Source organism: Haemaphysalis longicornis, unplaced genomic scaffold (genome assembly GCF_048455015.1).
Source record: "Haemaphysalis longicornis isolate Haplotype H1 unplaced genomic scaffold, Haemaphysalis longicornis Haplotype H1 scaffold_6, whole genome shotgun sequence".
In the NCBI taxonomy this organism is placed as follows: Eukaryota; Metazoa; Arthropoda; class Arachnida; order Ixodida; family Ixodidae; genus Haemaphysalis; species Haemaphysalis longicornis.
In genome coordinates this window covers 97,090,002-97,115,124 of record NW_027526407.1, presented here as the reverse complement: position 1 = coordinate 97,115,124, position 25,123 = coordinate 97,090,002, and the positions used below count along the sequence as shown (strand labels likewise).

Here is a 25,123-nt window from a genome sequence, read left to right as displayed (position 1 = left end):
ATGGGAATAATACAAAACGGCAAAAAACAGGTGTATGGTTCAACGGGTTCTCTCTTCGGGAACATCACAGCCTCGCTGAACATCAGGTAATTCGTTCAGAGTTACTTTGATACAACTGTGTGCACGTGTAGTTTTGTGTGGGACGTAAACAAATATAAACGATGTACAAGGAACATTAATTGTGATGTTATGGCAGCACATCACGCTATTCGAACATTTTCTAAGTATATTTAAGACAGTGATAGTAAACGGAAGAAACAAAAAATTATTGATTCGCCACTGCCGCGTATTAAATACAAAGGTCGGTTTCAGGGGCTATCATATTTCGAGAAGCGGGTGCGTAATATCAGAGTCCTTCAATGCTTTACTGGTCACGAAACTTCGGTGCTCGCTTCATATAGGGACCGCGCGCGCCACTACATGCGCCACCGCCGCACGAAGGTCATCCAGCCGCCGCGCGTGCGGCGTATTGGCCAGCTCTTGGCGTGCAAACGCTCGCTGCTTTTGGTGCCTGCGCGCTGATTAGGTGTGTTTTTTTTTCGTAGTAGTTAGCGATGAATAGTCCAGTTATTGTGTTTATCACCTTCCTTCAATGGTGTTTTATTTTTCGAAGTAAGTTACCGTAGACTTGGGCCGCGAACGGCAACGGCTTCTGTGTGCTCTGGCACAAGCGCTGCGCCGTCGTGTTTACGGATTTTAAATCTATATTGCTTCTTTTCTTAAAGCAAAGTTGTAAATACCACACATACGGTAGCTGTGTAGTCACGGACTGCTGTGGGCCTATCGATAATACAATAAAAAACTGAAAGAAACCAAGTACGCGTCGTTCAGACTACGCCTAATGAATCCGTTGATTGCTCTGAAATGCACAGAACGCTAAATATTGTCGTTTCGATGAGTGGGTACATACTTGAGAACATTTAAAAATGCTGCAGAAACGCGAAGGATCAAAACACGAAGGGATATACGTTGCACCATGTGTCTTTCTGCTTACACGCTTTGCAATCCTTGCAAAAACAGGAAGGGAAAAAAGAACAATGAAACTGATTTTATCACACGCAACAAAAAATTTCAATGTTACGAAGGGAGACAAAGGAGCGTGGTCCGACGTACAAAAATTTATTTTTTCGCGCTGCGATGTGCAGCACATAGAGGAAACAGAATATTGCCACGTAGCCAAGAACGACGCAAAGCTTTTCTGAACGCAGCGAGCTAGCGATCTCCTACGCTACAAAAGACTAGAATTAAACAAATGTCGAAGAAGCAGTCCGCAGTGCGACGTGAACAGATGAACGCCGACAAAGTGAGTTGCGCGGCGTTTGCTATGCATGCATTACTCTTGGAACGTTATTAATTTCAGATCCATGGAACTAAGGTCGAGAACATTGTCGAAGAAACAAAAAAATCAAGTTAGCGACAAGGTGGCACCCTTTACATATCAAACAATATTGCCCGACGGGACGTACGACAAAAAGAGCAAACGGGCGCTCCCGTTGAAACGCCAGATAAGAAACCGGAATCGGCCACGCGCGGTTACAGAACAAACAAAACGAACGCTAAGGGATAATTCGCGGAAATATGAAAAGTAAAAGCACAAGGACGTCCCAAAGCTTTTTTTACATGCCAGCCTGAGCGCAAGGTAATACAAATTTGCAAACAGGTAATGAAGCACCGCTACAACCTGACCGATATGACAAAAAACCGGCTTTAAGTTAAACTTGTACAATTCTAGGTCCATGATGCTCTCAAAAAAGTACATTGCTTGTTTCATTCTCACACACAGTGCATTTCCACACACTGTCGCACACTTATAATCGAAGCTGAAATCTCCCGTTGCTTGCCTTGGAATGGCGCCCCGCCATTTCTCACACAGCTGCTCGTCGCTCGGTCAACAGAACAAGGAAACATTTTCTGTGGTATTGTTGTACAAGGAACGACATCCCAGGACGCAACACATGCTCGGCATCGTCGTTGCACTACTTAAGTCGCATCACAAGAGCGCGATATGCACGTTACATTTTTTTCCCGCACAAAACAAACACAACTCGCCGCGGCTCCACCGTTGGAGCCAGCGCAACGCCGCCCGAGGAGTGACCTCAGTGAGAGGGTGGCGCCACCACGCGGCGGCCAAACGCAGCATATGAAACTCTCCCATTGAGTTACGGAGCAGTTTCGTGACCAGTAAAGCATTGAAGGACTCTGGTAATATGAAGACGTCTATGTGGTGCATGTAGTAGCGTTATGACGTGCTATTACCGAGGTATGTTAAAGGCCGAAAACACGTAAGCACCTCTTTTGGGTTATGAATGTGAAATCATGAATGTTTAGTTGAACGGCTGAGACGAATTTCTCCCCCATCACGTTGTCGAAGTGCATTGTTATCTTTCCACGTGTGAAAAATGGCAAAAAGTAATGGCTGTAGTCCTTCTCCTGAGTGTTGCGCTGATGCCCGTTTCTGCCGCCGTGTAATGGGAGAATAGACGGCGATGATAAGTACCGCTGCTTGTCTTTTATAGTCATGTGGCTGTGCTCTTCTGGTTGGTCCATTATTTTCGGTATACACGATTGGACAGATACCCCGCCCGATTGACGAGTTTAGGCTGGCGGAGCAGAACGCCTCGCTTCTACACTACGCATCTGAAGGAGCCACCTCTCGCTATGGCCGGTGTTAAGCCTGCGCTACGCTATGAAACGCCTCGTGATATGTAACGCACCGTGGAATGGAACGCTTCGGGAGGAGCCGTTTAGGCTAAGGCTTCCACCTTAAAACCTCACAGCTCATTGTGGCACGAAGTTTTCAGTGGTGATTTCCCCATACCCCAATGCTTCACTTACCTGGTGCTGTTCCGAAAAATACACGTCGTGGCACTCGGTGCATTAGCTGTTACGGAAGTTGATTTCATTTTTAGTGCAGAAGTTGGGCGGAGTTCTTTTTGCAAAGGTTAGGACATAAGAAAGATGTTTAAATGTTTCTTATACATATACTGCAGCTCTTACGTGAGCACAGCAGGTAGGGGGTTTACACTTTTGGACAAGTCACTTGGTCGATTGAAGCACATTGGTTCTACAACAAACAAGTCATACCACTTGACTTAAATAAGGAATCTGCGCCTGGACGCCTAACAACGAAAAGTTTGCAATCGCCCATAAAACAATTTCCGAGCCGAAGCAACACCGACAAGCAAGGATTTTTGGTGGGAAGTGGCAAAGCTGGGTCGCATCAGGTTTAAAATTTGTTCGGGGCATGTTCGAAAAAGGTGATTTTTTGCGTTTTGTGGCTAAGCAAACCTGAGAATGTTTTAAATAGTGAGCTCATCTAATTTGTTATCCTGGTGATAGATAAAAACAAAAAGAAAATGGTACATGCCTGGCGATCTCATGCCTTGCAGACCACCTCCCTCGATTTATGTTTCGTCTGACGTCACGTCAACCGTTACATTTACGGTTATTATGCCGCTGTAAGAAGTGGTACGCAAGAGTTTGAATGATACACCTCGTTAATGCTAAGTTCTGCCAAATTAGTGTTATTAGACCCAAGGAAGCACTGGCTTTTTAGTAAAGTAAACCTGTATATGTTTCCACTACTCCGTACCTGTGATGTTCGCGAACAGCTTACGTATGTGTGGAGCAACGGTTGTCAATGCGAAGTTATTGCTAAACTACTGGATCCATTGCAGGTTGTTTAGAACAAAGTCGTTTCGATTGTATGGGTAGTAAGCGTCTCCTTGTTCACATTTGCTCTGATGCAGCTACGACCTGCTAGACAGTGTCGACTCATATTGGGGAAACCTCAAGGACGATGGAAATTTCACTGGCCCCCTCGGAATGCTCCAGAGAAACGTACGGTTTCTATTTTTTCCGTGCATATATGATTATTCTTCCTTTGTTGACTGAATGAAGATATTATGAATGAACGAAGATGAACCATGAATGAACGAAGATATTATGAGGGAGTGGTAAGAACTAGAAAATGCCGTGGCTTGGGGGTCAAATCTATAATCTTTTTGTGTGGACATGCACGTGGTTTAAGTTTTTTGGCTTCTAAGGGGAACATTTTCGAATGCTTTGGAACTTCAAAAACTACTTTATGTCCGCCAGCACTACGGAGGTGGTGTGTAAGATAGAACATTTATGATTTTATCAAGGCACCTACAAGGAATTCACCTCCCGAAGTTAAGTCGTATTCTCCAGCAAAACAAAGCGGTTTTGTAATCTTTTTTGGACGCTGTTCATTGTCCTGATCTTTGGCCTCACAGCCTCACGAAGAGAATGTTCTACCACTTTATTAAACCAAGTCCCCTTCATGACACTATCGAGGAAGTGTGAACATATATACATAGAATAGTCCGTACATGAGTAGGTAACCTTTGACATAAAAACAGTTACATACGTAGCACCACTAATTGTAAAACTTAATTTTCTATCCTTTATATTTCGAAACAAGGTGCTGCAGTAGCAACAACTTTCTCCATTCTTTTTGCTCCCAAGATGCCCTGCTACTTAGGCGTTTTTGTTATTAAGAGCTTCAAATAACCGAGATATTCCTGTTGACTTTGTTGACACGTGACCACTTCCTGTTGTATTGCACCTGATCTGGCTCAGTCGTGGACATAGCAACACCAGGAATAAAGAGAAGAAAGAAAGAGCTTAAGGATACCTTTACCGGATGGAGTGTCTTTGCAGGAGGTTTCTTAAACCAGAACAGCCGGTGGTTCTTGTTGTATTTTGGCGTCTCGGATCATCTGTGTTTACTGAAACTGACCTCGGTGGCTGATGACATTTGCTAAGTAATTGTAGCTGCACCTATTACGGTGATTTTAAAAATGCGTTCAACTCGTAGTGATGTTATCGTGCAGCAACTTTAACGAAATCACTGACATAAGTCGAAATAAATCTTCCAATAGCGCCGGTTTTATTAAGACAAATGCTATATATCGGTGTACGAATACTGAAGTATTCGTGTCGTTTTACTTGCAGTCTTTTTATTCGCAGAAATTTACAAAGAAGAACGCTTGCAATAGAAAAAAAACGCTACTTTTTATCGATAGCTCACCAGGTGGCCTACAGCAACCCAGTGAGAAATAATTTTATGCTGCTTATGAACAAATATACTTTAGATGACTTATTGTATATCGACATTTCAGGGCATGATGAAATTCTGAATTTGAAGCTGATACTCCGCACACAAAAACGGCCAAGCAATACATACCAAAAAAACTTGCTTGTGCAACAACAAAAAATAATTTCTCTTCTTCATCTAGTTTCAACGTGACCATGAGCTAAAAATAGTGACAGTGACATCTCCTTATATCGCATAACCTTGAACTTCGTTTTCGTAATTGTAACACCCCCTGTAAAAAAATTAACAGTCAAGTGAAATATTTCCGTCTATTAACTCTCTCACTGCACAAGTAACAATTCTCTGTGGCCGCCACGCTGCATGCGATTATTGCAACACCATGCATGCTAAGGCAATACTACCCTGTAAGAAATCTGTAGCTACATTTCGGCGCTGAGCTGAAGACAGGCGGAAGAAATGTTATTGAAACATCTATTAAGCTAACCTGTAAGCTTTACTGTTTTGTATCCGTGCTCATTAGCCTTTTACCGAGAAGCTGTACTTTGCACTTCAGACTAAGGGTGCTTGGAGGATGAGTCAAACGATTTATTGAACAAAAAACCGCTTCATTTCTCGCGAAAAGTAGAGCAAAAAGGAAGACAAGGAGGAAGACAAGAGGACAAGGACTGCGCTGAACTTCAGACTGACTTCATTGTGAATAAAAACACGCGGATTCTTCTACTTACAAAGACAGTTCTGCAGTCTTGGAAAGGGCTTTGGTCATTTAGAAGTGCAAAAAATATCTCACGCTCGAAGTCGTAGAATCAGAAAGAATTTCAATTCTTGGGGAGGCGTGCGTCCGCATGGTTTCCCTTACTCTCTCAAAAAAAAAAAAAGAACTGACATTTCTGTGGATGCAAGATTGATAGCCTGTGTTTGGACTACTTAATTATATTAGGTGTGTCTCTGAGAACGTCCATATTCTGGAGGACTAAGGGGACCCACATGATAACATTGCTATATGGAACTCACTAACTCATCACCCACGGGCTTAAAAAGCATCGTGTACAGATAAGAAAAGTTTCACAAATTCAAAATGTTCTTAACGGCCTAGTTTGCTTCTTTTGCACATACATTACTTCTTTACTGAGATAGACGCATTTTGGTTTATCCAGTTTTCACTGGATGGCGATAGCTGTCTTGTAAGTAAGAGTTTTATTTATGTATTCCTGTACAGAAGTGACATGGCCCTAACCTAAGGAAGCTAGGCCGTTGTGAACATTGATATATATATTTAAAAAGCTTTTCGTATTGGTGCAATATCGTTTGTAAGTCCGAGGGTCATGAAGTAGGAAGTCCCACAGGAATGTTCACACATCATCATAATAAGAATTCGCACCACCACCATAACCATCATCATCCTCCTCATTCTTCTCCTCCTCCTCTTTACGCCGACTGCAGGGCAAAGGCCTGTTCCATACATGTTTAATTATCCTGGTCCTCTGCTAACTGCGACCAATTTATCTCCGAGAACTTCTTGATCTCATCTCCCCATCTAAATTTCTGCCGCCCTCTGCCACGCTTGCCTTCTCTAGGGATCCACTCTGTTACCCGTAATGACCAACCGTTATCTTGCCTTTGCATTGCATGCCCTGCCCACACCCTTCTTAATTTCTACTAATATGTGGTTCACACACGTTTTTTCCCTGACCCACTCCGCTCTCTTCTTGTTCCTTAATGTTACACCTATCAACTTCCGTTACATTGCTAACTGAGTCATACTCAATTTAACTTGAACCCTCTTAATGAGACTTCAAGTTCCTGCCCCGTAGGTGAGTACCACTAAGAAGCAGCTGTCATACACTTTCTTTTTCAGGGACAATGGTAGGCTGGCATTCATTATCTGAGAATGCCTGCCAAGTTCAGTCCACCCCATTCTTATCCTTCTATAATAATCTCTGCCTTGTGGTTGGGATCCGGGTTCATTGCTTGGCCTAAGTAGATATATTCGCTTACCACTTCCACTGCCTCGCCACCTGTCTGAAACCGCTGTGCTCTCTGGAGATTAATAAGCATTACTTTATATTTCTGCATATTAATTTTCAGGCCCACGATCCTGCTCTGCTTGTCCAGTGCGGTAATCATTCTTTGCAACTCGTCCATTCATATACCATTCATAGATATGAGAAAGCATATGAGAAAGCAATATCAGTCAGACATTGCGGAATCAGGGTGTAGACAGGCATCACGGGAGAATACTAGAGGATATCTACAATGCGCGAATATCTCTATCCCGTGACTGATTGTGTGAATATGGTCCATTGTTGAACAGCCTTTACGAAACCCTGCTTGTTCATTAGGTTGACATGTTAACAGATGAGCCCCCCTTAAGATAGGTACCGCGTACTTGAAACAATGTTGAAGCTGTATCCTTTGCCGGCAACGTTTTTGCACAGGAGGTGGACGTTGCTGTGGGGCCGTTCTCCTTGAAGGTGGATTATCTGCGCTACTTCTACACCGCAGAAGCGCACATCTACGAGGGCGTACCCATACTAAGCGGACTGCGAAAGCCCTACCTCACCGAGGCATTCTCGTCCACAGACTCCTTCGAGCCGATGGTGCGCTGGGTCTTTTAAGTTGTTCCTGTGGCTGGAAGACATACTACGAGGCCATAGCTACAGTTACCGAACACTTGAAATATAGGCGCAATAACTGGGAGGGCTTTTTTCATGATATACCGCATTATTGCGGTTCTAAGCACCGCCGTTTTCAAACTCCCTTCCCTACTTTCAGAAAAAAAGATCGCAAAAAGTTTGCAAGCGGCATTACACGGTGGATTTCAGACGCGTGGAAGCACGCCCGAGCTGACGTTATGGCCAGGTCATTTAGGAAGTTTTCGATTACAAACCGCATCAATGCAACAGAAGACGACCACCTGGGGGATACTGAGAGCGGCAGCCCAAGCGGCACAATGTATTTGAATGGTGACTGGGTATCAGACGTGAGCGGTGGGTTTACTGTCTGTACCTATTGTTTGTTTGAAGGACGTGAAAAATGTGGAAGGGGGGTAATTCAGGTTTTGCGAATCTAAGCACGCCTCTCACTGTGGGGTGCTTAGAAGGGGGTGGTTGTGATCGAGTAAGTACGGTATATTCGGCGTCGAAACACACAACACATCGAGAAGTGTGTGGTGACATTCTGCCTTAACTGCCGTAGTGATGCCACAAACGTGTTTGTTTTCAGATCTCGTTTTATGTTTATCAAGGTGTTCCCAAAAATATGCGAAACTCACGTGGTCAATGGGAGACGTTTCAACGTTAAAAATTGACCTTTACGGTGTCTTTGACATGCGTGTCGTTTTTCGTTGAAACACTAAGTGATACGGGTTGTTTAAAAAATTAATTGAAAGAAATTCTCGGGATCGGATGATTTGGACAGATGTTGCAAAGCACGTTTAACCCTCTCACGAAGACCTAAGTCTTCGAAACTTATTTGTGTCAGTAAGGCTAAAAAAAGAAAACCTGTGAGATATTTTTACGAAATGACGGGTGAGGAACTGAGCAAAACACTTTAAACCTCCGCAACACTAAATCTTCAATAAAAAAAACTCTCCAAATAATTTTGAGGAATCCAGTTACGTTCTGGCACAGAAACCGGCGAAGTGATTTTATGGGCTTCAGAGGTATCTAATAATATATGAAAACACTTTTAGATCTATCCCAATCACCCAAAGTCGCCAGGATATTTTCTGAAAATTCTGACATACGGTTGAAAAATTGATATGTGTAATTTTTAGATGCGAAAACAAAGGCGATAACTTTAAGGCTATATCATGTGGTGAGATTTGTAAAAGCAGCTTTATTTCTGATGTTACTCAACTGGTCTAGTTAAAAGTGACATTTACAAAAATCTGCAATTATTAACATTGGAGAGACTAGTCGATAGGCGCAAAAACGAATGCGATGGATTAACAAGGCCAGATCGTGCGACGTCTGTGGAAGAACGGTGAAGTTTTTAATAATTTTAAACTGAGATTGGGAAGAACGTGGAGATTTAAAAAAACAAAAAAACACCATAAATTTATTCTGCCCATAAATGCGTGTGCGGAAAGGTTATCACATAGGTCTTTCTAGTAGCGGTAGAGCTTTTTGGAACAACCACTCTGAAATCGCAAAAACAAACATTGCAAATGGTTAAACTAAAGCGTGTTAAATCGCAAACTTCACAAAAAGGTTCACCAGGAAACTGTTGGTACGCCATTGCGATATCTTTTTTTTTGTAATATGGCATGTCTCATGGGGTGCTTAACCGGTTTTTAGGCGATGGTTTTGCTGTTCATGTCGATGGTGACGCTCGTCCTGATCTCGGCCTTGTCGATGCCTCATTCTGCTGGACGGCTACCTACACGGCTCGGCACACTTTTCTGGATGTACTCGGAGTCTCTCCTCATGAAGTGTACGTACTCAAGTTTGTCGATTAAGATTACTCCACCGCCGTTAGAAAAGATACGCCTGCGCCTTTTTCTGTCTGCTTGGGACGGCGTGTCAATATTCCAGTGACCCATATATCTGAGACCTATTTATCTTCTTAGCAAAGTTGAGGCGAAAATACGATGCGGACAAAAATGACCCTTGGCCAGAGACGATGATGACAATAATGAATGTGTCCCTCGCTATAACACCGATTCTTATTGCGTACGTATGCTTTCTTGCCTTCAATGGCATCGTATATTCTGTAAGGAGGGAGGTAGGAATACCAACGTGCATCGCCACGCCTTTAAACTGTTTGCAAGACATTTCACAAACTAGACATATACGTCCAGACATTGTGCTTGCGACTGTTTGTTTTTCGCACTGAAAAATTATATTGCGCACTGCCTTCGTGTCTCCAATCTTTCATGGCATTTTTGTTTTAATTCCGTTTGCGGGTGCTGACTTTACGCAGCTTTTGTTAGGTTAGGTTAGGTTAGGTTCGATGTCACTTTGTGCATCGATGTCACTTTTGTGCATGTATGAGTACGTTCGGGCACGTGCGTATTGGCTTACCTTTAGAGTCATCTTTTTGAACGTTTCTCTCGAGCGTCCAGCGACAGACACCAGTCGTCTGAAGACCCTGGCTTCTCGTACCATGTTCGCCGCCTGGCTTTTATGTACGTTCATTGTGGGACAGTACATCACTGGCGAGGTGAGATCTACCTTTGGGCGCACGTTCACGCAGTGATCAGTTATAAACCTCGGTTCTCTGGGTGTTCTGCGGGTTATTCTTGCTCATGGCATTCGAATTAGTTACGTCTACACAACGCACCGATTTTGGGCAAATATTTCTTGGGCGGGTAGGAGGAGGAATAAGGTTTATTCGAGCAGTCAAAGTTTGGTTCGCCTCCAGGTGGGGGCCTTCTCAGTCCAAAGCCGAAGAAAATAGGCACGCCATATTTGTACTTGATTTCGGAGGTTAAATTTGGGATTTTTTTCCCCCTCCCATTATCACACTTTTTTTTTTGGTATCGTGAGGTTAGTTACCTTATGAAAATGTAGCTCCTCAAAAGGAAAGCTACAGAGGGTACTGCATCTATATACGCCGTTCACGACAACGTTCGGCGCGTACTGGGAGCTAAGCGTTCGAACGGAGACATCAGCGCCTGTAGGGGAATTGGCATTGTGTCCTGTCTATCAACATTTTGAGATAACCATGGTCCCCTGAAATAAATGTTTTTAGATAAAAGTGGGCTAATACATATTTCGCATTGAGGTAAATGAACGGCGAGAAAAAGTTTCGACGTAACCAATATCTCGAGACACTCGAGTTTGTGAGGGAGGGATCGCCGTATACTCTTTCCAGCTGTTGGTAGGAAGCTGCTGAGGCTGTTCGGTTATCGGAAGTTTTGCCTTCTATATACGCGTGGGGTCTCCTATGCATCACGCGCCAAGCTTTAAATTAATAAGGGATAAGAGTATGAGAATAAAATCACTTGGTTTGAGGGGAAATACTATACGTAACAGCATGTGTTGAGTGAAGCATATTCATCTTGTCAGCTAATCAAAGTGATATCTGACAGGAGTGTGAGAACTTTGATTTGATTGATTGTGGGGTTTAACGCGCCGACGCAACGCAGGCGATGAGGCGCGCCGTAGTGGAGGACTCCGGATTAATTTTGACCACCTGAGGATCTTTATCGAGGAGTGTGAGAACTAATTATTGTGGCCCGTAGTCTTATACTGTGTCGACAAGTATTTCTTGTGCATCGTCCCTTTATCGAGTGAGTAACTGCTCTCTCCAAATCCCCGCAGGTCAAAGCAGCCTTGATGATTCGCTCTCCGGCACCGCGCATCGACACTCTGGAAGAGCTGCTGAGCCGACAACCTCCAATGCGGCCGTTGACGCTCAAGGCAACACCTTTCATGAATATGCTGCAGGTGCGCACTGCTCGCTGCCGATTAAAGGGGACTTTCTTCGTGCGTCACGATTCCAATTTTTAACTCGGCCCACGTTTCCAGATGAGACTTTTACACTTGAAAGAAGCGAGAGTATACTCAATGAAATTATGATTACGACGATGGATAAGCATAGCCAGTTACAGGACGTTGAGATACCTGTGAACAACCAAACGTTATGGGGATTTTTACAGCGTATCTGTAATAGGCGAACTCACCGAAGAACAAAAGCCGCTCGTTCCCTTAGCTCCGCGGAGCCGGTGTTCTCTGCACGTGCCATGGCTGGTTTCACGTGTTCTCCTCCTGCGCCGTATCCACACCCTCCCCTTTGAGCACATGTTCGCTTCTTAAGTTTCATACCTTTATATAGGGTGGTGTGTGCTGCACGTGAAAAGATGCCTTACCAGCAATGCATTTTGGTTTAAAAGAAAATCGGGCTTTAAGGAGATTGGTGTAAGTTTGATCTTGGTAAGCTATCTTCCCCGCACTGTGTTGCACTTTGAAGCCTAGAGAGAGAAACAACTTTCGCTGAGCCCATTTCAGGTGACGCTCGCAGGCGTCAGACGGGGTGGAACCCTAGTCACGAGTCCCATATGAGTCCAGTAGCTCCTGGCCCCTGGACGCGAGCTCTTGCTGCGTCGACAGGTCGGGGCTGGACATCAAGATCTCCCATCGCTCGGGTAGGGGGGGAAGGGGAAGGGGGCGGGAAGGTAGAGGATTCTTGAGCTCAGTACACTCCGCCAGTATGTGCGGCAGGGTGCCTTCCGTCTTTTTGCAGAACGGGCAGATGGGGTCGTGTTCTGCCGGGAACATCTTGTTCAATAAAGCTGGGTGCGCCAGTGACCCCGCTTGTGCGCGGCGCACTATTGTTTGTTGCTTGCGGTCGAGTTGCTGGTGCGGCACGGGAAGCCTGCACCTGGCGCTCCTGTACAGCGTGGTAATCTCGCGGTAGCTCGTGACTGGGTGCGGTAGCTCCGACTCGTCCTCGGCCCGGTCTGCTAGTTCGCGGGCGTAGTGGTCGGCGAGGGCGTTGCCTTCCACTGTCGAGTGTGCCGGAACCCACAACAGCTCTACGTCTCGTCCCGGTGGGGGAAAATGGCGATGAGGCGCAAGTAGACCACCGACGACGATCGGGCCGCGACGGCCACGCGTAAGCGCAATGCCCGTCGGTACCCCGAATAAAGTGCGGTGGATAATACAAGGACGTTGGCGCGACGACAGTCCTGCTGAACGCTACCCCGGCGCGACAGTGCGGTGTGAGTAGGAGTTTGTGGCCGATTCGTTCAACGCCTCTTGTGGAATGTGGAATTGTTCGTGGTTTTTCGGGTATCTCAGTCCCGTTAACACGGTAACCCATGCTGGTCATCCACCTTCACAGAGTAGAATGGCACTGAATATTTTTTCAAAAATTTTCCGAGGAAATTCCTGTGAAATAGCGGAAAGGGTACATTGTGGTAATGTTTTTTTATTTATTTGTTTTCAAGGGGTGAAAGTGGATTTACACATCAGGTCGAGGGCAAGAAGCTACAGCCTGACGAGCCCCTTTCTCTGGTCTCTGTGCCTGTACACGATCAACACAATTTGCGCACCTAAAGACACTCCGAGCCTACTGTCTTGCGTGCCACGGTTACGTCCGGTATCAGGAGCTGTTGCTCGAGCACCTGATGCCCCGCTTTGAATATCGTATACTTTAAAATCGATTTGTGACGTCTAGTTGACTGCGGTTGAAGGATATTTTTTCATCGTTGAAAGGTCTTAGTGGGTGCACTGGATGAACTTTTCAGGGTGTTTCACGTTCCCTTAGCGGGTGTATATAGATAGTGTTATCGAGGAGCACATACGAGAGATAGCAGAGAACATCGCTGTCTTTGAAGCCGAACATTCCAATCACACGACGAATGCAGTGAGGGTTAATTCGATTCAGTTCAATTTTCCCGCGCCCGCAGTGCTTGTACGCCTATCTTTCGGAGCAGGACATGCCTTTTTATTTATCTTTTTTGTTTTGTTCCCTTATAAAACACAACGAGGTGATATGTGTTGTATTCGCTTGCTTAATCTCGCCTCTGTCAGGCTCTATTTCTAACTGGTAGGTTTCGTAATTAGCTATCGTAAAAAGCAATGCGAAGTTTATGATTCATTTAAAGAACGGTAGAACTCTCAGTTATGCACTTACAATGAAACTCGCCTTTGCCTGAGGTTTTCTTCGTCCTGAATAATGAGGACTTGTATGAGCTTTGCCAGTGGATTTCGTAGCTTGGAAGGGTCCTGCCCACATATACTCCACGTTTAAGTAGTTCTCAGCTTTGACGGGGAACCTGAACGGAGTGACAGGCGGGCAGAGCATTCGTTTGTTCATGTAGCGCGAGACTACACAGCCCTCAACTGTCAATGCAGAGCAGAAGGTTTCGTCGGATTCACGGCGATCCTAGAACAGGAAGCGTGAAATCTGCGTGCAGGCGAAATTACGACGTGGCCACGTTATTTATATGAATTAATATCGATTGGGTTCGTAAAGGACTCTTTGGTATTAACAAAAGCGTGGGACAAAACTTGGAAACCCAAGCGACCCTCAGCCTATCCTCGATCCGCGCACTATGTATTTTTGGAACTCCCTAATAACCCGTTTGTTTTCCATTTGACGAGAACTACTCCCACTTGAGTAACGTTATCAATTACGCAAAAAAGCTTCGGGAGAGACGCATGAAAATCTTTGTGCTGCATTTTTTTTGCAGGCCCTTTATCAGCTTACGGCTGAACATTTTCTGTTGTAAAAGCTAATTGCAAATTATAATGCATCCAAGGCATCTGAAGACTGTATTATGTCTTCGTCAAAAGGCTCAAACTTAGTACTTGGAAAGAAAACTGCCAAATAACCGGAAACACTTCGAAATTAAACTCGCTTTTACGGTGGGGGGAGGCTGACTGGAAGCAAGAGCTTTTAAGCCAAAGTCTAACATCGAGGTAGGCTTGCCAAAGTGAGCTTAAACCCGGGAAATGGGATTCTTATTTAGTACGTGAGCACGGAAAAGCTGATTTTGAGTTGCAGCGTAACCAAAGTTAAGAAAATAATAGGAAGTCTGCCGACCTAACGACTTTGGTCCATTGTGCAGGCTCCCCACAACCCCTAACCTCCATTCAACCTCCCTCTCTCCCCTCCGTGCAGTACTCGGGACTGGATTCGTACCGAGCCCTGTACGAGCGCATCGTGAGAATGCGGGGCGAAGTGTCCCAGATGACCATCTACTCGATGCCCACGCTGCGGGAAGTGGCTGCAGGCAGGGCGGCCCTCATGATGGACGCAACGGGAAACCGCGTCTTCGTGGCCCCCCACTGCGACGAGCTCCAGCCGGCCTTCTTCCACATGTCCCGACAGAACATCGAGACGGCCGACTTCCGGTGGTACATGAACCGACGACTGGACCCGCAGCTGATTGCCGCCATGGATCGCAGGTGAGGATTGAGAGAGAGAGAGAAAAAGAGAAATTGGTGGTGTATTCGCTCACTTCGCGGCATTGTCGAAAGATGGCAGTCCTGCCGCCCCTGACACGTAAAGGCCTCCCCTCTCCCTCGCCCACCTCTTATGCTTTTTCCCGCTCGTCCAGGTCTTGTAATGATAACAGCAATACAGCTTTGCTGCATTCACTGCAATTATCCAGTTTTCACGCTGCTGATAGGTATTTGTTGGAAGTTTTGTTAGTGTTTGGCTTGGCGCTCTAGACACGAGCACGAAGCTCCGGCGCGATGCCTTTTTGTATCTTGTGGATAAAATTGTTTATTCAAGCATTTCTTGTTTTGTGTCACAAATATAGCGCCCACGTTTATTTTAAGATAAAATAACACTTCTGTTACCAGTCATGCGTTATATATGTTTTGTTTCAGATATGTCTAATGCTTTCTTTTTGGTTGACAATGGTGACAAGTGGGATTAGGTAGTTTGAAAGTGTTTTGCTTATTTATCTCTTATTGCTCAAGAACGCTCGCAACTTCTGGTTAGGCGTTCGAGTCCAGGGACAGACAGGAAAGAATGTTTCAGTTTAAATAGCCGAATGAAGACAATTGTCTTCAAAAACTGTAATGAGTGTTGAGACGAGCATGTTCGGGGCCGGGATCTTCAGTCCAGAATTCCGCTGGTGCTGCCGGCCGTCTTCGCTCTTTCCGCCATTGGTGGGGGAGACTGTGGGCAAGAGCTCACCAGCTCGCTCACCCACTGCTAGAGTGAGGGACTGAAGAAGGGGAACGTTTGAGAGGGATGGAGGACAGGTGTAAAAGGTGACATAACCCCGTTGCTTTATTGATTAAAATATTACTGAAGTAAAGTTTGGTTGATTAATTGAAAAAAGGTTTGAGCTTTGGTTTTATCTGGATGGAAGGACGTCTAAGGGAAGGTTCAGGAACACCTTCTCTCACCGGGAGCTGCATCACCGGAAACTGTATCTACAGCCTGCACGCAGGCGAATTTCGTCATCACGAGCCATTGTAGAAAATGAATGTGCGTTGCAGGCTAGCCAAGATGTCCTTCCCTCGTTCGGCGATTGGCGACTGGGACAAATGGAAAAACATTAAGAAGGCGCAAGATACGCATTCTTCACTTAAGGTTTGTGCTGGGACGTTGGCGTCACGTACGTCGCAGAAGCGTGCTATGTAGACAGTACCTCGGCAGCAACGTTGCGTCGGTTCACGCTACAACACGTGTTCAAAGAGCTACGATGACAAAACACACGATTAGTTGCTCCCAAGGACTGCTGTGTCCTAATAACAATGAAGCAAATTTTAACGTCAACTTCTAGCTCGATATTAGAACATCGCTATAAGAAAGCGCAGGTGAACCAGAGGAAACTAAAAAAATCCCGCGCCATCTCCGCCAACTTGAAACCTGGAGAGGTGCGATGCCTGCACTGTATAACTATTCAAGGATTGTAAGTCTGTCTCTTTCCACACGGCACGCGCTCGTTGGGCGCCGGAGAAACGCCGGTGGGAGGAGCAATCGCGTGCTTGCTGATGCGTCGGCGCCCTCTTTTGCGTTGAACCGGATTTAAGCAATTAAATGAGAGACAGACTGGCCGTAAGTTGTCTTCGTGTCACATGCCACAGCATGCTAAAAAGTATGGTAAGAAGTAGCGCGAGGCGTTGGAAAACGAGTGTCCCAGCGTGTTCTTTTAGTACGCGTTACGTTCTAGCGCGAAGCTTTGGAAAATGAGCGTCACAGTGTTTTAGTACAATGCCATATGAGACGACAGGAGACGCCCACAGTCCGAGCCCCTAATTTTCTTTGCCCCAAAAAAGGCACTTTCTTGCCGAATCCTTAGGACGCCATTGGGACTTTTTTTGTGGTATTGACAGCAGCCGACCAAATCAACCGCCTGGTAAACATGACTGAGAGATTGTAGTGGTTCTATCACACAACCTGAATAGCAACCTGCAGTTAACGCACTGATAAAACTGCCTTTAGTGTTTGTCAAAGTTGACGCCGGCAAGCACGTTTTTTTTTGTATTGTACCTTGTACCGGTACAAATACGTCTTACTAGGCTGGACGAAAGTTGAGCCAGTAACGAGGAGCGCTGTGTCTGTATTGGCTACCCTGAGAGAAATATTTGTGTTTCAACCGAAGAGTCTAATTGTATTCTACAGTCTAGTGTTGTTCTTTGCGTTGTATGTAATGTTTTGCTTTTGTGGTACAGCCGGACTTTGAAGGAGGGTCGTGTACGCTCTCGTGCACAGGATTCGCTGGCTGCTCGAGGCCGCCGTACCTTTCATGCAACCCCACGAGGTTTTCAGAACACCCGCCACCTGCTTCCTCGACCAACAGCAGCGAGGCACGAGCTCAGGCGACTCATCGGCCAGTGGTGGCGCTACCGGCGGAAGCGGCCTGTACGAAGTGCTCCACCTCGAGGACCTGCGGTCGGCGTTTCTCTTGCTGCTCTGCTCACTGGCAGTCGCTTTCGCGGTACTGCTTGCCGAGTGTGCTGTACACTCAGTCAGCAAACGCACGTCGCGTTGAAAATAGTCATTCGCTCCCGGAATGACTAGAGCTGGGTGATCGGTGCCACTTTGACGGCTGTTATGTTCATGGCAGAGAGTTTCTTAGTAAGTTATGCCAGAGGGAAATAAATCGTGTGATGTCGTTGGCGCCGCCGAAGCACCGAGAGGCGCTTCTCTCCGGCTTGCCTTGTTTTTCTTGATCGTCTTGCATGAAGCTTCTAAATAAATCCTGAGAACGAGGAATAAGCATTTATTAGACCAGAAAAAAGTTGTGTGGTTGACGGCCAGCTAGGTTTACGGATGTATACATGTATGTCAGACGGACCGGTAAGTGTTTAAAGAAAATGTTGAGTGAACACCACTACAACCTGAAAGGAATTCCCGTCTACTCGCAGCAGCGGCGCACTGCAAGAATTGTGGGGTATGCGCTTGAAACCCACTACTTGAACAGGCAACCACGTGGTTTAGAAACAAAGACACTTTGTCAAGAGAATTCAAGGAGGCCTTTTACATGCAGAGAAACCAGGGCAAGTGTGTAAGCCGTCCGTTCACCACCCTTCACGAGAACGAGATAGCCCTTCATTCTTGATTTTGGTTAATCCGGGGGGGGGGGGGGGGGGGGTAAGAAAAGAAGGGGTTTTATACGTGTCGAAGCACGAAAGCGGTGTTTTGAACATAACTATTTCGAAGTTTCTTTTTCATTTCAGTGCACGACGCGGTGAGTGTGCGTAGGCACGAAGGTTAGGCTATTCGTATATATTACTTGTTTCCTAAACAAAAATCAGGAGTTTGTCTGCGCCATGCACTCTAATCATCGTCATCATCTATCTACGCCCACTGCAGGGCAAAGGGAATCTCCAATTATCCCGGTCATGTGCTAACTGCGACCAAACGTTTCCGAACAAACTTTATCCCCTCCGACCAAACTTTATCCCCGCAGACTTCTTGATCTAACCGCCCATCTAACTTTCCGCCGCCCCCTGTCACACTTGCCTTCTCTAGGGATCCACTTTGTTACTCTTAATGACCAGCGGTTATCTTGCCTTCGCATTACATGTCCTGCCCACACCCATTTCTTCTTCTTAATTTCTTTTATTATGTCCTTAACACGCGTTTGTTCCCTGACCCACTCCGCTCTCTTCGTGCCCCTTTTTCGACCTATAATATAGTACTTGTCCCATAATACTTGTGTCCTATTTTCTGTCTTAGTGTTACCACGGAGTTTCAATATGAATCAGTACTAACTCGCCCAATTCACTGTACTCCTAAGTTTTTGTTGGTGTGTCAACATCGTCTGCCTACTAATTCCTAGGAGACATTGCAACTAGCAACGGCGGAGAGTAGAAACCCCCAACAAGCCAAACACCATGGAATAGAATACTTTCAATGAATTACCGATCCTCTAATGGTTGCAATACTGAGAAAGTAGTTTAAGTTGTATTCTCTGGCGCTCTTTGCCCTTGTTGGCCTTGCGCCATTAAGCACCAACCATCATCACCAGTTTAAGTTGTATATCGATGGTCAGTGTACAGGCAGTATTTGCCAGCCGGCTTATTATTTTCCCATCAAAATGAGTTTCAGTCATTTGGTTAATACATTTTCTAGTCGCCTATATCCAACAATGTAAATCTGTATCAATATACCTTTGCATTATTCCAGTTTGCTGCTTTACGCTGCAGCTTGGTTCACAAACTAAAAGATCACTGGTGACCAGGCTACCAGCCATAGCTTTCAACAAACATCAAGAGCTCTGATGTAGTTACAAACAATTACGTGAATTTCTGCGTCCAATGTATTAGTAGTTACAGAAATTGATTGATTGATTGTGGGGTTTAACGCGCCGACGCAACGCAGGCGATGAGGCGCGCCGTAGTGGAGGGCTCCGGATTAATTTCGACCACCTGGGGATCTTTAACGTGCGCCGAAATCTCGTACACACGGGCGTTTTTGCTTTTCGCCTCCATCAGAAAAGCGGCCGCCGCGGCCGGGAATCGAACCCGCGACCTCGTGAGTAGTTACAGAAATACTTTTAACAGTGAAGCTGTTCTCGGTTGAGGCTTTCATGGGACCAGGCGTGGTAACGCGGGTGCAGCGACGTGAAGAGGTTGAGGGATAGAGGTAGCGTTGATCTAACGTGCAGCCTAGTGGGGAGACAGGCAGCGGGCACGAAGCGCAGGTGAGCTGAGCGAAGACGTGGATGAAAGGATGCGCCGAGCTCAGTTGGGCGGAGTCAAGGAGAGGAAAGGGCAAATTGTTGAGCATGCACCCAACAGAAGTTCGTAAGAGCGCGCATATATAGACGAGTGCTCTTAGAAGTCGCTTCTGGAATGTTTGAACCATGGGTACAGTTGTAAGCTCTCCGGAAGAATCCCGCCGTCGAGTCGGCTACGAACGGGCGCGAACGGGAACCGATCTGCTGGCTTTGCGAAGTTCTGTGAAGCTTATCCTTGGAATTGTGGAACGCCAGGCAGGTTTGATGTCAACATGAGCGTTCGCGGTGTTACGTAAGTGAAGGGGACCGACTTTTCTGGCGAATCGTATTAAAAAGCTATATTTGTGGCGGTTGGTCAGAAACCTCTCCAATACAGATACTTCGTCAGGATAATAAGAAACAGCTGGTACGGAACACTTTGTTGAGTTTTGTGAGGACAGGCAAGTTATAGAAAGTGTTCAAAATTATTTTGTGTTTCACGTTGAGGAATAATTTGCTCTTTACAAACACGCAGTTACAGACAATAAATAAATATAAATGATACTTCTTCCTGTGGTCTTGACATCCTAGGATGGCTGTCGTTGGACGGAATGAGAAGTAGAACGTTCATAAAAGTCTTGACAGAGAATAAAAAAAGAACTTCGGAAGAGTAATGTGGGCTTAGATTGTCCGGAGAAGGAGCGGATAAATGTTTTTGGCAGAACTCCTGGTGATGCAGCGAACGTCGTGAGCCTGATGATGTGGTGGAAACTCGATGACTTGTAATGATGTCACACTTCCTGTAGGACATAATTTTAATAACGAAAATAACAAAATAACACTCAGCAAACAGTTCTCCTTGCAAGATATTGCGTAAATATGACTGACATTTTCGCTTCGTTCGCTATAGGCCGTAAAAATTTCGCACGTTTTCCACATTTTCGGATCTTAAGTGCAAGTATGATTCCCCCGTCGTGTTTGTAATAACACAGACAGCAACCATGTGGTTGCAAAATAACGAAGGCAACCTTGTCCCTAAAATACTGCAACTGTTTTGTGGCCCTAAGAAGCAAGGCTTGCTAGAGGCCGAAGTTTGGATGAAGATGTAAAGGGGAAGAGAAGTAGTTGGCTCCAATGAGCTGAAGTTAGATTCAAGAATGGTTACCTAGACCCTTTAATAATTTTTCGAGAGAGCATGTTTTGTTTTGTTCAGTGCTTGAGAGTTCCACCGTACATGTAACAACGAATGCAGATGTCATATATTGTTCCGCACCAAATGCGGTGTCGTCGTTAATTGTAATAAGGGCAAAATATTTTTTATGAAGCAAAAACTAGCTGTTGCTTTCGTCTGGGTATTCAAAAACATGTAATATACAAAATGCTCGTGTTCAAGAAAAGAAACCGAAACAACATAATTTCGTGAAGCTTGCACACACGCGCAATACTTGAATGGCGAAGCTGTTTTACGGTGATCATTGACGGACACAAAGGTGAATTTGACTAACATTCTGGTTCACGTCAGCGGCATGGTATTTCAATGAACTTATTTTGGGTAAGGTTGCTTGATGGTATGAGCGAAAGCCACCTTCAGAGCTCGTATTTTTCGTCGACGTTTTCGTACGCCACTCTGCAACGACTTCTCGTCTCTAACACATGCTTTGCACGCCGAGCCTCTCAAAGCGCGGCCTCTTCCTCGGCCGTGCGAACTATCCGCGGCCGGGCCATGTGGAGTCAATGACCACCTACAGCAGCTTCAACACTAGAGTCGCGGCTCTTCTATGGTAGATAGCGCATGCTCACGACGACACGAGGATGAACGCACAAGGGGCGTACGCTATGACGTGTCTCTCGCGTTCCGACCAACTGTTGCAACGATAAAGCGACTGTTAAAGTTTGTGGCATATGTTGATCAGAGAGAGAGAGAGAGAGAGAGAGCGATCTTTAATGAAGTCTGGCGATGTTAGCTGGGCTAAAATGCCTAACTTGCTACGCCAGTTGATGACGTGATGAAGATGATGGCGATGATGTTCAAGAACTTGATGCGCACAGAGACGGTGAGCTATTCACAGCGACTGGTCTAGACCTGTGTGTTGCAGGTTCTCTATCAGAGCTTTGGTAGCCCGTAAAGCACGCTTGGGACAAGCCTACGGTCCTAAAACGTCGCTTAGCTGCATGTCCACGGAAAGCGGCAGTCCCAAAGCCACTGTGAGGGACACTCTTTCAGCACTGAATCGAGCCCATTCACAGAGAAGGTGCTGCAGGGTTTCTCGCACATCACAGTGTGGGCAGAGTGCCGACGTGGCCTGTTTTATCTTAAAGAGGAAGTTGCGCGTGCATGCGACATTCAACCGCATGCGATGTAGAATTGCTTCTACCCGCTTGGAAAGTTCTGGTGGCCTTTTAAATTTGCAGTTGGGATCGATGAAATATAGCGGCGCGTAATGATGTGATACGTCATCCCAGGCTGCATGCTGCATGTTCCATGCCACGCTGGATACAAGTACAGATGCATCTTTCCTGGAGAATGGTATAGCTATTGCCGATGCACGATGCTTATACGCAACGGATGCAGCAATGTCCGCCTTCACATTGCCAGTTATCCCACAATGGGCTGGAATCCACTGAACTGCACTGTGATGGTGCGCTTGTAGAGCTTCAAGTTGTAAGGCGTGTATGTCACACACAAGCTGGTCTTTTGGAAAACACGCTAGACATTGACGGGCAGTCCTTGAGTCTGTGAAGATGGCCCGCTCTCGTGCGGGTTGCTTGATGGTATGAGCGAAAGCCACCCTCAGAGCTGCAAGTTCGGTAGCCGTAGTTAATCAAGCACCTTAAGTGGGTATGCTCAGCTTGAGTAGTAGTAGTAGTATGGAACTTTAATGAGCCTTATAAAGTAGGAGTGGTTCCCTAGTCCGGGAGTCCAAGTGACGACCGGGCGACCGACGCCCTAGATGCCAGTAGTTGCTGGACGTCCAGGTGGTCGCGGCTGATCAGGTTCTCCCACAGCTCATGGAGGTGAGCTGTGGGAGAAGGAAGGGGGGAAGGATGAACGTGCGTCCGAGGCACGTGGCGAACGCTGGTGTTTTTTTGCTAGTAGTGGCCAATCTCCCTAAGTGGGTATGCTTAGCTTGATGAACGTGCCTCCGAGGCACGTGCGCACGAGCGCTCGGCCTTGCCCCGGTATTTATAACTTTTTTTGCGATAGAATGCTCATTGGCACGAAAACTTATTTACAGGTAGAGATGGGCACCTGTTTGTAAGAGGAAGGCAAGAAGGGAGCGGTGGTGGGGTCCCCAGAGCCACCGCTGAAGGACGGGGGGTCTTCCAGGATGGAGGCCTGTGCCTCTCAGGTGTCGCTTTCTGGCTGAGTTTGGTGCAGGAGGTGGTCGGCATCAGCTTGAGCGGCAGGAGCTGTGCAGAAGGGGCAGGTGTCATCAAACGGGGCATGGTAGCGTGGTGGCCACGTCCGGGTCACAGATGCTGAAAGCGCCACTCCAACGCGAAGCTCGCGCAGCAAAACCTCTTCCCAGTGAGCAAGTCTACTGGGGAGGTCCGTTCCACACGGTGGGATGAGGGCACGTGTGGTCCGATGCAGATCGTCCTTCCGTTGGAGAAAGATTTCTATTGGACCGGTTATTAACCTTGGCAGCGGCCGAAGAATATGGGGAGCGCATTCCGGCGGAGAAGGCAAGGGTACGTGTCTAGTAGTGTGTGGATGTCCCTTGAAATAGCGCAATTGTTGGATACTAGGCGTAAATTCCGTTTTGCCGCCGTTGAGTCCGTATAAAGATGCAGGATGGAACCCACTGGAGCGCGCTGTAAGGCCGCCGTTAGGGCCTGGAGGCCATCCTGGATGGCTGTGAGCTCTGCCAGTAGAGATGGAAGGGTAAATGTTTTGTGTATGGTGTCCGCAGTTATAAATACCGGCCTCTAAAAATTGGTTCTACCAAACCGCCCGGTAATTATAACTGCGGACACCGTACACCAAAGATTAGTGCAGCAGCTTCGCTGTTAAAATAGCTTTAAATAATCAATTACAGATGGAAGGCCTGGGGTGCGCCGTCAAAAAAGATAACTTCATTTAAGGATATGTTTGATGTTGTTTTGGGTGGATGTTGTTTAATGTAATAAAAAACAAACGCTTTTCAAACATGGTCCAAATATAAGACGGCGCTTTGTCGTTGTCATACTAGGCCGCAGCTTGCAGCGTACTAACTGCAATGTTGTCACAAGTGTTACACTGTAAGTGGAAACTACTCATATATTATTTTGCATTGTGCTTTGAGGCCTTACCATGTGCCCGTGAGCATGTTGAAACAAAAAGAACAGCATTTATGCAGTTGTTTTCAAGGCCTTCAACAGACCCTGCAACGGACCCTGCAAGGTTGGCATCCTGCGTTGCCAACGAGTGAATTCAGTCTCTAGATAAAAGGATCACAATATACCGTAGCCATATGCCGGGGTGAATCAGCTGGTTTATAAACTTGTGGAATAGGGTTTTTCTTTTTCTGGGTCTGGACATTTATCGTGCACTTGAATGACATCATTGTAGGGATATCGCAGTCAGTTGCCGTCATAACTGAATCTTATAGGTACAGCCAAGAAATTTCAACAAAAGCAAAACAGAAACTTGAAGACAACTCTGCTGCGACGAGCGAATGACGCAGCGCCCGTTTGTACAAACAGCAACTATAACTTTCGCAGTGCTTCCAGTCACGAAGGTAAGAGCAAAGGGGTTTATTGGAAATGTTGCAGTGCCCCTTTGATGATAATGATTGTTGTTTAATGGCGCAAGGCCAACAGAGGGCAGAGAGAGCCAAGCAGTGTCTCTTTCCAAGATACAATTGCTAAGTATGATATAGAGAAGCAAGTGAAAGTTTACATACAGCAGACTGTCATAAGACGAATTTTGTTTAAGACGAAGAACACTTTTGCTCTTTTACAATGTGCACAATGCAAAAAATCCGCTTTAGAGGAAGTTCTGATGACACAAATTTTTATGGTTCCTTTGAGTTCGGCTTAGCGAAACTTTACTGTATTACCATAAAAATCGTCTAGTGTTTGCGAAAGAAATGTATCTGGCAGCAAACGGTACCCAGCTCCACCGCCAAGGTACTGTCATTTTTATGGGTGTTAAACTTGCTTGCGTGTTAAATTAGTTTTTATTTAATAAAAACACTCTTCATGTGCTTATAAGGAAACTGGCAAGTTCGTGATGAAAAACCGAACGAGCCTACAGCATTGGCTACATGCATAGAACCGGCACAGAACCACATCACGGTATCTTTTTATTCAACTCCACTGCAATGTTTCACAGATATTAGCTGAAGAGAGTTCCCAAGTCACAAAATTTCCAACCGTTTCTCGTTGCCCCCACAAACACAACAGAGCTTTACAACACTAACCCTCCTCAAACGGAACCTGAATGCTGCATCATCATGCCAGGAGGGGCCACTCCCTTT

General features: G+C 45.9%; 1 protein-coding gene across 1 annotated transcript; it reads left to right on the top strand.

The window, feature by feature from the left end:
• LOC144143151 (glutamate receptor U1-like) lies at nucleotides 1-17,673 on the top strand. The gene is made up of 8 exons (XM_077674953.1): nucleotides 1-86; nucleotides 3,750-3,840; nucleotides 7,516-7,677; nucleotides 9,379-9,514; nucleotides 10,146-10,243; nucleotides 11,347-11,472; nucleotides 14,654-14,940; nucleotides 17,210-17,673. Exons 1-8 carry the CDS (start codon nucleotides 1-3, stop codon nucleotides 17,487-17,489), a joined length of 1,266 nt encoding a protein of 421 aa, XP_077531079.1. The 3' UTR covers nucleotides 17,490-17,673.
• The last annotated feature ends 7,450 nt before the right edge of the window (nucleotides 17,674-25,123 follow it).